We start from the raw sequence: 13,815 nt of genomic DNA on the forward strand, positions 1-13,815 counted from the left end.
ATATATATATATATATATAAATGGATGTGTGTATTTTAGTGGTGAAGGAGAGAAGGAGAAGGTGGATGTGGGAGGAGTCTAAAGTGGTCCAGCCGTGAATATCTTGTCATTTAAGGGTACATCATCTGATATACCCTTCCTTTTACATAATATACCTAAGACCATATTATCGAATGGTTCTTCCTTTCATATTGGGAGCAAGCTACAATTTGAGCTACAATGTTTTGCTGCTTTTTTTTTTTTTTTCTAGCATGTCTTTCAAACGCATTAAGCCACGGTCGTGGATTCGTGGAAGTGAATAGTATGGTGTCACAAAAACGAAGTTATGAGATGTTTTATGACTTATCATTGTTTATTTACAATAGTTTCCTTACGTCACGTCGTCACATTACGAGGAGTTGTTTCCCCTGAATCAATGATTCTTAATTTAAAAGGAAAATATGTTAGGATGGGTAGTTTAAAAAAATTATAATTGTTTCTAACATAAGCACAAGGTCAGAAATTTGAAGGGAGGTAAACAGTCCATTTTATCGACTGATACTTTATTTAATCGATCGACTCATGGAAGAATGAAAGGTAAAGATGAATTTGACAGGACTTGAACTCACTCGGTAAAGAACTGGAAATAATAATAATAATAATAATAATGGTTTCAAATTTTGCCACATCATCCCAAAATGTTTTTAATTGATACTTTTCATGAATAAATATAAGAGTCACTACATGGTCATTTGCTCAGCTAGGAATAGCAACAAAATCTCTCAAAATATGTAACATACTCTACAATAATCCTTTCTACTATAGGCACAATGTTTGAAGTTTTGAGGGAGGGAACTAGTCAGTCACATCAACCCCCATTTCATCAACCCCAAAAGAATGAAAGGCAAAGTCAGCCTTGGCGGAAACATTGTCTTCAGTACTAACAATAACAGCAACACATTCCATGAAAGTATCTTAGTCAGCCTATTAACTTTTCAGCCAACCCTTGTATGTATGTATCTGTGTGTATGTGCATGCATATATGAATGTGTATATATGTGTGTGTATGTTTATATATATATATATATATATATATATATACACACATACATATAATTATTTATCTGTCTGTCTATCTATATGCATGTGTATATGAGCATATATGTCTCTGCACATTTTCCTTTTCTTTATCATCAACAATAGTTATAAGTTTTTGTAAATGTGTTGGGACAGTAAAAAATTCAATTCTTCTGATTTGAAACGTCTAACATAAGACTCGCTAGAAAGTTTTTCAGGCACAAGAGCTTATATCGAAGCCCCAAATATTTTATTCCAACAATTCCTGGTTTAGCCCAAAATTCAGGAACACACATTCAGATAAAGTTTAGCATAATATAAATCAGAGCATGCTTATAATTACATTATTTACATTTGACGGATATTCGTCCTCATCTTGTTAACACAACGTTTCGGCTAATATACCCTCCAGCCTTCGTCAAGTGTCTTGGGGAAATTTCGAACCTGGGTTCTCATTCCTATCGATGTTACTATTATTGGGGTTAGTAGCCCGCACTCTTAACCACTACGCCATATGCCCGTGGGCAATTATGGGGTGAATTTTGAGGCTTATAAATCTATTATTTTTCTATCCTTCGTCAATACCGGTTCCCATATGCTATTCATATCTGCACTCGGTCTGCTTAGGAGGTTGTTGTGTCCTAGCATATGTGCTGCTTCGATTCACGGCAGCGACCTGATTAATAATAGTAATAATAATAATAGTAACATCGATAGGAATGAGAACTCAGGTTCGAAATTTCCCCAAGACACCTGACGAAGGCTGGAGGGTATATCAGCCGAAATGCTGTGTTAACAACAAACAAGATGAGGACAAATATCCGTCAAATGTAAATAATGTAAATAATTCCTCATCTCTTAAATATAGAACTGTATGCTTATAATTAGCAAGAATGACTGATACACGCACTTGGGTTTCTTCTTTTATTTGCTTTAGTCATTGGATTGCAGCCATGTTGGTGCTCCACCTTGAGGGGTTTTAGTTGAACATATTGATTCCCGGGCTTATTTTAAAGTCTGATACTTATTCCAGCAGTCTCTTTTGCTGAACTGCTAAGTTACAAGAACATAAACAAACATTGGTTGCCAAGCAATTGGAGTGGGGGAAAACACAGACAAAAGACACACACACATCCATATATATATATACGTGCATGGGTCGTCTAAGAGAGTATAAGTCAGGGAAAAAATGCACTCGTATATCTGTCAGTAGAGTGGGTATATTATCTGAAATGTATGGTATTAAATATCCATCACGGCTGGTCTTAATATTCAGTTTCACATAAAGAATACAATGGAGTGCTAGGTAACAAACTGATTATATAACTTTATGCTCATCAGAGATAGCTAATATGGAAGGGAATATGGCGACTGCTCTCTATATAGAGAGTTATATAAGCAGTTTGTTACCTAAAACTCCATTGTATTCTTTATGCGAAACCAATTGGTAAGACCAGTGTTAATAGGTATTTAATACTATACATTTCAGATAATATATATATGTCATCATCATCATCATTGTTTAACGTCTGCTTTCCATGCTGGCATGAGTTGGATGGTTTAACTGAGGACTGGCGAGCCAGATGGCTGCACCAGGCTCCAATCTGATCTGGCAGAGTTTCTCCACTCAGTTTCCATTTACCTGACTTACACATTAGACATTAAAGTGCTTCCCTCATAAAAGCATCTGTTGGGACAGACCATGCCTATCATCTCCTCTAGTTATGCTACTGCTAATGGTCTTCTTGGCCTTGTGAGGTGCTGGGCTTCAGACAAAGAAGTTAACTGTTATTGTTTCACCTTACTGGAAAGTCAGATATTTGTGAGAGTGCTTGGTTGTTCCAGCATGTCAGCTTCACAATCCCCCAATAATAAACCCCATATTTTGATGTTACAAAATTTCTTGGAGAGGAACACTTGTTTTCCCTGGCATCATATATAGTTTCATGAAGCAAGTGTAGAGGAGACCTTTATTCATACTGATCACTTCTTTCCCTGTTTTTCTTCCATTCTCTTACTGTTTGTTTGCTTTTATAACTTATGTTCTTTTACACTGAAATCTTTCAGATAAATTGTTTTATAATGTCCAATGCACCATGCTTCAATTCATATAACCAATCCCAGACTATCATAATAAAAATCATCTGGGTATAAACAGATTAGAGTAACAAAGGAATAAATTTATATTTATTATCTATACTGCGTCTGTAGAACTTTGATTTATTGGCTAATGTGTTTTAAACAATAAACATCACCTGACCTTAAGATTTTAAGAGGTTTCAGTGTCACTCGCCTAATGATCATGTGAACAATTAGTCTCAAGCTTAACGAGATTTCTTTCTGTTAATTAGTTTACTACGACTTTTGTAATAATTTGTTTGTAGTAAAACCCTTTGTGGAAAGACTAAGAACGTGTAGAATCTGCAAGTTTTGCTTTCACAAGCTAATGATGGCATCAGATTTGATTTGCTTATCTGCCGAATTTTCTTAAGGTAAATTAAAGAAAGAAAAAAGTGTTGCATTAATATAGTGAAAGAATTTTACCAGTCTTAAAATGCGTATACACACACACTTTCTTAAACTGGATTTTATGCAAATTACTATTCAAAAAATGGTATAACGATGGAATAAACATTCAATATCTAATCTCGTCCTACAAAGTTCTTAGTGTAAATGTCAGTGCAATTAGTAAAATAAGTACCAGTAACTGAAAGATAGGCTAATTGATTATGTACTATCTGCTAAAAAAATGTTCTTATACAAAGATATATAAAAAGAAAATCATTATAAATATTTGGACTTTCGCATCGTTGAGGTCACCTAAATTTTCAAGACAACATTTTTAACATAGCATTTATTAATTCATTCAGCGCCTTAATCCACTCCTCTAGGCGCCGTTAGGTTTCGTTGCACAAAAATAGAGGTTATCATTTGTTTCAGTCGGAATGTGAGGAATACATTGGAAGCATCTAGTAGGAAAAATCTCGAAGACAACAAACGTAAAATAAGTCGAATTCCTGCTATTTCAGGAAACATTTTAGAGTTATCCCCCTTTACTAATTTATTACGTATTTATTTATTTATTTTTGACAGATCAAGAGATTTTCGTATATATTATTTCTCTTAAAATTACATTCAGCGTAGACAATGTTTTAAAAAAATATATTTGTTCTTAAAAATTTTATCGTGGAATACCGATTTTGAAAAAATAAACTGAGAACTTGTTGCTGTGTGTTTGGCTTTAAAAGATTTCTTACTAGAAGCAGCATCAAAATGGCCGCTTACGGTGGAAGGCTGGTTTGTGTTTTCCGATGTTTCCAGATTGGATTATTAGTCACTGATGGAATATACCTGATATTGTAAAATAGCTCCCCTCTCACAAACATATATTTATATATATATATAAATATATATTAGAAATAACCAACAGAGATGAACCGCCATCAAGTTTTGACTGGCGCCTGTAATTCAGGAGACCAATGTTTTGCAGTTGGGAGCGTTGAAGGAATACACTTTACGGTAAGTAGTAGTAATAATAATAACAATGATTTCTAACAACGAGACAGGACATCGAATGTTGATGGGAGGGTATTGACGATTATGTCGAACAGTTCGCCTAACAGTATATGACAAGTACTTATCTTTTACAGACTGGGGAAGGATAAAAGCAAAAGGAATCGTCCCCGGTTTATCACTCTACCGAGGTCGATAAAATAATATAATCGATTTCTAGCATAGGCACAAAGCTACATATTTTTGCGGAGGTGTGTTGTCACTTTTAATCAAATCTCTGGGACTTGATTGGTATTTAATTTTATTGTGGTCTTGGATAAAATGAAAAGCCAAGTCGACCCTGGCCTTTCATCCTTCTGAGGGCGATAATGATTTCTATTGATTAGACGTTAAGGTGATACACGATGATTGTCTTTGCAGCTAGGTTGACATTGTGGTAATAATACACCTACTCACTTCCACAGAAACGTCGGTGTGGTCTCTTGACCTGCTTGAAATCGCAGCCAATTCTCTCAAATCAAACCCTAACATTTTGGAAAGGGCAACGACGTTGCATAATGTGGTCCCACCCTTTGAAAGATGGCAATAGCGGAAATTCTTTGAAGAGGGTCGACTTGGGGTTGAACATCACTGCCTTTAACAACAACAACGGAAGCCCTTCAGTTTGCTTTACCTCTGACATGCCTCTAACATTTGTTTTCGTTTCTTTTTCCTTCTTTTCCATGTAATGTTAGACGACATTTAATCTCCCCACCTCCTCCCATTTCACCCTTACTGCAAATGAAAAGCTTTTGTTGCTGCCAGACATGGAAACTCAGTTTTTAGGTATTTTCAACCTTGTGGTAGCATATAGTTTTTTTATGCGTATTTAGTAATGCATTATCTAATGTATGTGCTTTTTATTATATATATATTTTTTATTTATCTATGTATTTTTGAGACGGTGGTTGGTGATTTTTGAGGGAGATTTAGTTTGTTATTTCTAACGAGTCGAACGGACACGTAGGAGACCTCTAAGCTGGCTCCTAGCTGCCGATAGTTCTGGTAGTTGTGTCGCTGGTTATAGTCATCATTGGATAAGATCCATAATGAAAGATTATACAGCTAATAACACCCGGTCTTTCATTCAGACTTGGTGCATGTAGGATTGCACTATTCAATATGCCCTGCCTATCTGGAGACAGTAGGATGTAATATTAGGGAGATTTGGACGCTTTTACTCGCAGGTCTAGTGTGTTCATTAGGCCGAATTGTTAATGGTTTATCCTGTACGTGGTATATGTTGTCTATGTTTAATTTTTCTTGGCGTAACAATCTTTTTTTTCTACTGATTGTTCCCCGTCGTTAACAAGAGCCCTTATACATACGTATTTCCATATATTGTGAAAGGGATTTATTAAAAATTAATTTAATTGCAGAAAACACAAGCTTATCTAGACTTAACCCTTTTTCCCGGTTTCATACCATCACCTGGCCCTCGCGTGTCTTCAGCGGAGTCCGCTGAAGCCCCGTAAAAAAAAAAAAAAGTCAGGGGCACAACCGTCTCCTGACCGAGACATCACACTCACACATCTATCTATCTATCTATCGTACAACAGCATAGACACATACAATTATAATGTAATTACTTATATGAACTAATACTTAAGACTTATTCTTGGATGTAACCCATGAACAATAAATTCTATATGCATGAGTATATAGTCATCTTATACACACGTACAACAATACATAAAGGCGCGCGCACGCGTTACGACATGAATGTCGAAGATATGATTTTAAAAATGATATTGTATATATTGCTCAATGTAGTTTATTCATTCCGTTTTCGTAAGTTGAACTCTTGACACGGATATAATTAACACGCAGACACAGACGTATGTGTTTGTATTGACCTCGGCCGGAGTCCACATCCCGCCGAGGTCAACTTCGTCTTTCATCCTTTCGGGAACGAAAATATAAGTACCAGTACTTATGGTACCATAAGTACCAGGGGATGACGTCGACTTACCCTTGCTCCTAAAATTGCTGGCCCTCTACCAAAATTTGAAACCGTAATAATAATTATTATTATGGAAATTTAGCATTAAACAATGTCCTTTTGATTAATTTAAAATATAAAGAGAAGCTTGAATGTGCTTTCTTTGCACGCTTATACACATTTTCAGTATGACAGGTATTTTAAGGTGCGATTTAAGCATTGCTTATCTACCAAACTCTCCGAAAACGTACATATACACACACGTATATATTTTCATATGTAAAAGCATCGCGTGCACCGCTAGAAAAAGAAGAAAACAGATAAAAGACCACCACCGCCTTCTTTTGTAAAATGTCTTTCCATTTATCCTTTAGACTTACGAAGCTATCTAAAAAAAAAAATTAAAATGTCTGTGTACTTCTAACTAACAGATTGCTTGAGAAAATGCATGTCCCATTATCTGACTTTGGTCTGACAATCTGTAGAATTCTAGCTGGAAGATTTCAATCAATATAGGTCTCTCTCTCTCTCTCATGACGTTGGCAAGTGGGTGTGGATGTCTCTCTGACGATGCTTTGCAGATTGTCTTCACTAGGCCGGCTCTTTCTATCCGATTGTGTAACACTAATATTGTCGGCAACAAAATATTCCCCCAATTTTAAAACGAAATAGTTTATAATGATTACTATTACTGGTATTTATTTGATTTGTTAATTATTAACAACAATCGGTAATCTGTATAGAAATCCCCAGATTTACTCTCTGGTTATCTTCATCCCTCCGTAATTAAAAAAAAAATTATAGCTCTTTATATATATATATATATATATATATATATATATATATATATATTGTGTGTGTGTGTGTCTTCTTTCGGTCACCTTGCGGCAAATAAAAGAAAATATTAGTAGATACCGTTGTTGTTGTTGTTATTACTACTATTATCCCGCCGAGGTCAATTTTGCCTTCCGTCCCTCCCCCGGGGTCAATATCATAAAGTATAAGTTGAGCGCTAGGGTCGATGTAATTGACTTATCTCCTCCCCTCAAAATTGCTATCCCTGTATCACTATTATTATACTCCAGTTTGATAAGTATCGAATGGGAGACGACGAAATCGTTGCTTAATAAAATCGATATTTGCGGAGGCGAGAAATAATCGTGAAAGATCTTAGCCGACTGTTCTCTGTCTGAATCGTTATAACGACGAACAAACATAACCTTGGTAGAATCGTTAGAACATTGGGGGTAAAAATTGCTTTGCGGTATTTATTTCGGCTCTTTGCGTTCTGAGTTCAAATCCTGTCGGGGTCAACTTTGCTTTTCATCCTTTCGGGGTCGATGAAATAGAAGTACCAGTCAAGTGATGAGTACTCTTATTTCGACTAACACTCTCCACTCGGCCCAACCCCTCAGAGTCGCTGGCCTTGTGACTAAACCAGAAACCATTATTATCATTATCTACTACATAACTTGAGGGATATTTATGTGTGTGCATAACGTGTGTATGTATGTGTATGCGTGTATGTAGAATGTATGTGTGTTGACAGAAAGAAAGAAGGCTGACAACGAGGACTGTTGGACCCAGCTGCACTCCAATTCCTATGTCCCCGTTGCCAGGGTAGGGTTCTTTTAGGTTTGATTATAGGCATAATTAGAACAGCACAAAAATAAATAAATATCCGAATGAAATTATATTTTCAGAACCGAGATAAGAGTTGTACGAAGCTGGTGATTTTACTCCGTCGCTAACTCAGAGTTTTCTAGCTCGATACATTTGACGTCGCCCGATCGATAGTATCGATCGGGCGACGGAGTGAATCACCAACTTTGTACAAATAATTATACCCTGCAACACGGTTTGGGCTATTCTTTTTCTTGTTTACGAAACAAAATAATGTGGGCACCCGCCCTCACACATCTATCTATCTATCTATCTATCTATCTATCTGTCTGTCTGTCTGTCTGTCTATCTGTCTAGTGTATTTATGTATGCAATATGTGTGTTGAGATGAATGTATCGATATGTATGTATAATGAGTATTCAATATTTGTGTGTGTGTGTATTTATGTATGTTTATAGGTGGTAATAGATGCTCAGCATCTCACGAGTAGAAAATAAGATGTTACAATGTGAGACACCACCCGATCAACAACCTATATTGCTCTTTTCCCGTTTTTTCTTACCTTTCTTCTTTTCTCCTTATCCCTTAACAAAGCCTATATTTATCGGTATGTTTAGAAGGGCAGGCATTATAACTATTTAGGGAAGAATTCACAAAAACAAAAACAAAAAGCAAAAGACGAAGACTGGTGGTGTAGACAACTAACAAATGTATTAGTTTAGGTGAAGTGAAAAAGTCTTTAACGTTTCGAGCCTACGCTCTTCCACAGAAAGGAACAAGGAGAGAAAATAAAGAATGTGTAGTGGTTAGTGATCTTAGTTCAGTTTGGTTTGCGCCAGGGTACGTTGTACAAGCGAATTTAATTTACCAGTCATCGGTGGTACAGTTATGAAATTTATAAAGTGAATTTGTCCTATCTATCTATCTGTCCCTCTATTTTTATATCTATCTGTCCCTCTATTTTTATATCTATCTGTCTATCTACATATCTATCTGTCCATCTATCTATCTGTCTTTATATCTGTCTATCTATCTGTATATCTTTCTATCTACCTATCTGTCTGTCTGTCTGTCTATCTATCTACACATACACACGAGGATGGAAGCCAACTTAGTATTGAATATATTTCGCTCAACACTCGTGCTTGAGTTGAAAAAGGACTCAATACAGAATGTGAGGTATAAGATAATTATTACAGACCCCGACATTGCTGTCTGTCTGTCCCTCCTTCTCCCCCTCTTTATACATACATATATATATATATATATATATATATATATATATATATCTGTGCAAAGACGTAAGATTTCTAGTTCTCTGTCTTTTTTTGTTTTTCTTGCTGAAGTGATTGATTGATTGATTGGAGTAAAGTGTATTGATCTGATTTTGAGTTGCAAAAGATTACATCTATGAAGGTAGGATTAGCGTTGAATTTCACCATTTTCTATTGGACATTGTATTTGCGTAGGTAGTAGACTAGTTCTTGACTTTATAGCAGGCCGCAAATGAAAGAAGAAAGCCGTAGAAATTCTCTTCCTGTGGCCTTTCTTGTCTCGTTGTCTCGTCTTTCCTAAGCTGCAGTTAAAAGTTTGAATGAATGAAGTTGCAACGTAAAATTGCTCTTTCTCACCCTCCCTCTCGCTCTCTCTCTCTCCTGTAGTTAAAACCTTCTAACACAATAAAGCAACGTTGTTATACTTTTAGCTAGGCACAATGCGTTTGTTGTTGCTTAACCCCAGGTCAGCTCTGATCAAGCAAACTTGCGTTCAGGCCCAAGGCAATTTGGCCCGTGCCTGTGCTCGTGACCCGTCAATCTCATATTCAGACATTGTGTTTCTAGGACCACGGGGAGAATTCAGCTGCTTTTTCTAGTAGGTCGAGCGACTACGTAGAAGCTGGTCAGTGCGTTTGCTTTTCATGAGACAACTTGTACGTACATACAGCAATGTGTATATTTACATACACACATGCATCCATATATAGACACGCACATACATACACTCACACACATACATAAACACATACATACATGTATAATGTACATAGGCGTAGGAGTGGCTGTGTGGTAAGTAGCTTGCTTACAAACCACATGATTCCGGGTTCAGTCTCACTGCGTGGCACCTCGTGCCGACCAAAGCCTTATGAGTGGATTTGGTAGACGGAAACTGAAAGAAGCCTGTCGCATATATATATATATATATATATATATATATATATATATATATATATATATATATATATATATACATATATATATATATGTGTGTGTGTGTGTGTGTTTGTCCCCCCAACATCGCTTGACAACCGATGCTGGTGTGTATACGTCCCCATAACCTAGCAGTTCAGCAGCAAAAGAGACCGATAGAATAAGTACTAGGCTTACAAAGAATAAGTCTTGGGGTCGATTTGCTCAACTAAAGGCGGTGCTTCAGCATGGCCGCAGTCAAATGACTGAAACAAGTAAAATATATATATATATATATATATATAGGTACAGGTATGACTGTGTGGTAAGCAGTTTCCTTCCCAACCACATGGTTTTCGGTTCAGCCCCACTGTGTGACACCTTGGGTAAGTGTCTTCAATCAAAACCTTGTGAGTGAATTTGGTAGAGGGTAACTATTGTTGTACTTGATAAGTCGTGTCAAACTAAGCAAAATCATTGTCTTCCACACATACAGGCTGGTCCTTTCAGGTGCTGGTTCCTCTTAAAAAGCAGCTGCGTCGGTGCTGCATTAACACACCTGTGTCAGTGGTGCAAAATGCACCCATGCCAGTGGTACATAAAAAGCATCCAGCATGCTTGGTTAAGTGGTTGGCATTAGGAAGGGCATCCAAGCATAGAAACCATGCCACAGCAGACGATTGAAGTCTGGACAGCTGCCAGCTGCATGTCAAACCGTCCGACCCATGCCAGCATGGAAAGTGCATGTTAAACAACGATGACAATATATTATACATATATCTTCTGTGAAGACACGCCTGGTCATGGGGCATATTGCCTTGCTTGGAAATAAGTGACGCTTGGTAACAGGAAAGATATCTGGACAGAGAAAATCTGTGTCAACCTATATGAGCACGGAAAAGTTGACGTTAAAACAGTTATATATATATGTGTGTGTGTGTGTGTGTGTGTGTGAAAGTGCATGGCTCTGGTTAGAGCATTCGGCTCACAATCATGAGGTAGTGAGTTTGATTCCTGGACTGGGCTGTGTGTTGTGCTCTTGAGCAAGACACTTTATTTTGTGTTGCTCCAGTTAACTCACCTGTAGAAATGAGTTGCAACATCATTGGTGCCAAGCTGTATTGGCCTTTACCTTTCCCTTGGATAACATCAGTGGTGCGGAGAGTGGAGGCTGGTATATGAGGGCGACTGTTGATCTTCCTTCAACAGCCTTGCCTGAACTTGAGCCTCAGAGGGTAACTTTCAAGTTTGCTGTTTGTTGATCAACTGGAACCCCCCCTCCCATCATTGTAACAGAGTGCCAATTTTTTTTTTTTAAGTGCATTACATAAGTACAGGTATTTACATAGATGCATGCATTATTTTGATAAATACATTACATATAAAAGCAGTAGGTGCTGGTACCACATAAGAAGCACCAGTGATGGTGTCGCATAAAAAGCACCCAGTACACTCTGTGGAGTGGTTGGTGTTGGGAAGGACATCCAGCCATAAAAACCAAGCCAAAACAGACTATGGGACCTGGTACAGCCACTGACCTTGTCAGTTCCTATCAAGCCACCCAACCCATGCCATCATGGAAAATGGATGTTAAATGTTGATGATGATGATGCATACATACATATTTACGCACATACCTTATATAGAATACATACATTTTCATACTTATAGTCATACTTGTAAATATCTAAGATAAAATGCTGTTAAGTTTTTAGTTTTTAAAACTTCTTTTTATGATTTGTATGTGCTTAGCAGGCTTACAGCCATTGTTTGAAGCATGTTTCTTTTAATAGTCAGTGACAGTTTCCTCAGGCATAAGATGACAGTAATTGCATAAGCGTTTGTGGGTGTGTGTGTGGGTGTTTGAGTGAGAAAGAAAGTGGAACAGATGTGGGATTGATCATATATCTTACTAGAAAGTGTGTGGTGTATGTATATGAATCCTTGATTCACTCTGAAGGATGATCAGCAGTTGGGTCCTTAAAAATCAAGAGATTTTTATAATAGCAATTAATGATAGTTTATAGCATCCATATCAATGCTGTCCTAAATATATATATATATATATATATATAGTTATGTGTATTTCTTCTATCTTAATGAATAAAAATTCTTCTGATAGAATAAATGGGTTAATAGAAACCAATGTAGCAAAGAACACAAAATAACTGTGGTTAGCTCCTGTTTTAAAGCAGGAACTCCTTGAAATTTTGGGTATTTGAGTATATTTAAGAATTTAAGGATTGGAGAAAACGCATGTTATAATTGCATACTTTATTCCTACATATGTTTCAAAGGATTACAACCTGTGTGATCCATAGGGATCTTTGATATTAAAATTGTAACCTTCTCATCAGGGAAAACATGGGAATCATCTTAAACGTAAGACATTATGACCGATTATGAAAACAATAGATGGATAAGGTTATGACTTGATTCATATATATATATATATATATATATATATATATATCATCATCATGATTGTTTAACGTCTGCTTTCCATGCTGGCATGGGTTGGACGATTTGACTGAGGACTGGTGAAACCAGATGGCTACACCAGGCTCCAATCTGATTTGGCAGAGTTTCTACAGCTGGATGCCCTTCCTAACGTCAACCACTCAGAGAGTGCACACACTGCAATGAATAAAAATGACAGGGAGCTTATAAAATGAGAGATGAAACATATGGAAAACATCAGCTGGCAGTTTATGTTGTTCACATGCTCACCAAAGTCAAATGCTTTACTGATCTTTAGTGTAATAATGTTACTTTCACCAAATTTCTCTAATTGATGATATAGGAGAGCAGGTGTCCCGTAGATCTGGCTTTAAGGGACCCCCCCATTTTGGTGCTCATTGAGGAGAGAGAGGGTTAGAAGGTGTAGGGGAAGGTGGTTGTTAATAGTTGTCTCCATTACCTTTGAGATGTTGGAAGTGAGAGAGAGAGATAGGCTGATTATATTACTACACTAATGCTAAATCCTGTGTCATATCGTAACCCTCAAATTTTTTTGTCAAAATAGGAAATATTTATAGATGTTAAATAATTCAACCTCCCCCACTCAATAAATAAATAAATAAACAAACAAACAGTAAAAGAATGTTTAAATTATATAAAATATTTTTTTGTGAAAATTGTTAAAATCACTGTTTGATAAATTGAATGGTTTTGTGAAGGGAACAAAACTTCCAAGTGTTTTGTGTATGGCAATAAATAGGCAGCAGTATTGAACTTGGATCAATAACAACAACATTACAATATGTGTGTGGTGGTGGGGGTTACTATTAGAATAACCCATAAATGAATGCTCTGACCACATGAAATATTCTACATTTCAAAGCAGCATTGTGTGGCAAGATTTATTGATATTCAATTGTTGTTGTTTTATAGTTCTCTTCACTTCTGCCACTCTTTACCAAAGTCCACTCTGCTCTGTGGTGGTGGTGGTGGTG

General features: G+C 36.7%; 1 protein-coding gene across 1 annotated transcript in view; it reads left to right on the forward strand.

Moving 5' to 3' along the window:
• Nucleotides 1–4,327: 4,327 nt before the first annotated feature.
• LOC106878469 (dmX-like protein 2) overlaps nucleotides 4,328–13,815 on the forward strand; it is a 108,533-nt gene continuing 99,045 nt past the window's right edge. Inside the window, exon 1 of the mRNA XM_052974131.1 lies at nucleotides 4,328–4,575. Within this exon, the coding sequence (XP_052830091.1) occupies nucleotides 4,489–4,575 (87 nt within the window). The 5' untranslated portion in view covers nucleotides 4,328–4,488. The remainder of the gene's footprint in view (nucleotides 4,576–13,815) is intronic.

The sequence above is a fragment of the Octopus bimaculoides genome, chromosome 17 (assembly GCF_001194135.2).
Source record: "Octopus bimaculoides isolate UCB-OBI-ISO-001 chromosome 17, ASM119413v2, whole genome shotgun sequence".
Classification (NCBI taxonomy): Eukaryota; Metazoa; Mollusca; class Cephalopoda; order Octopoda; family Octopodidae; genus Octopus; species Octopus bimaculoides.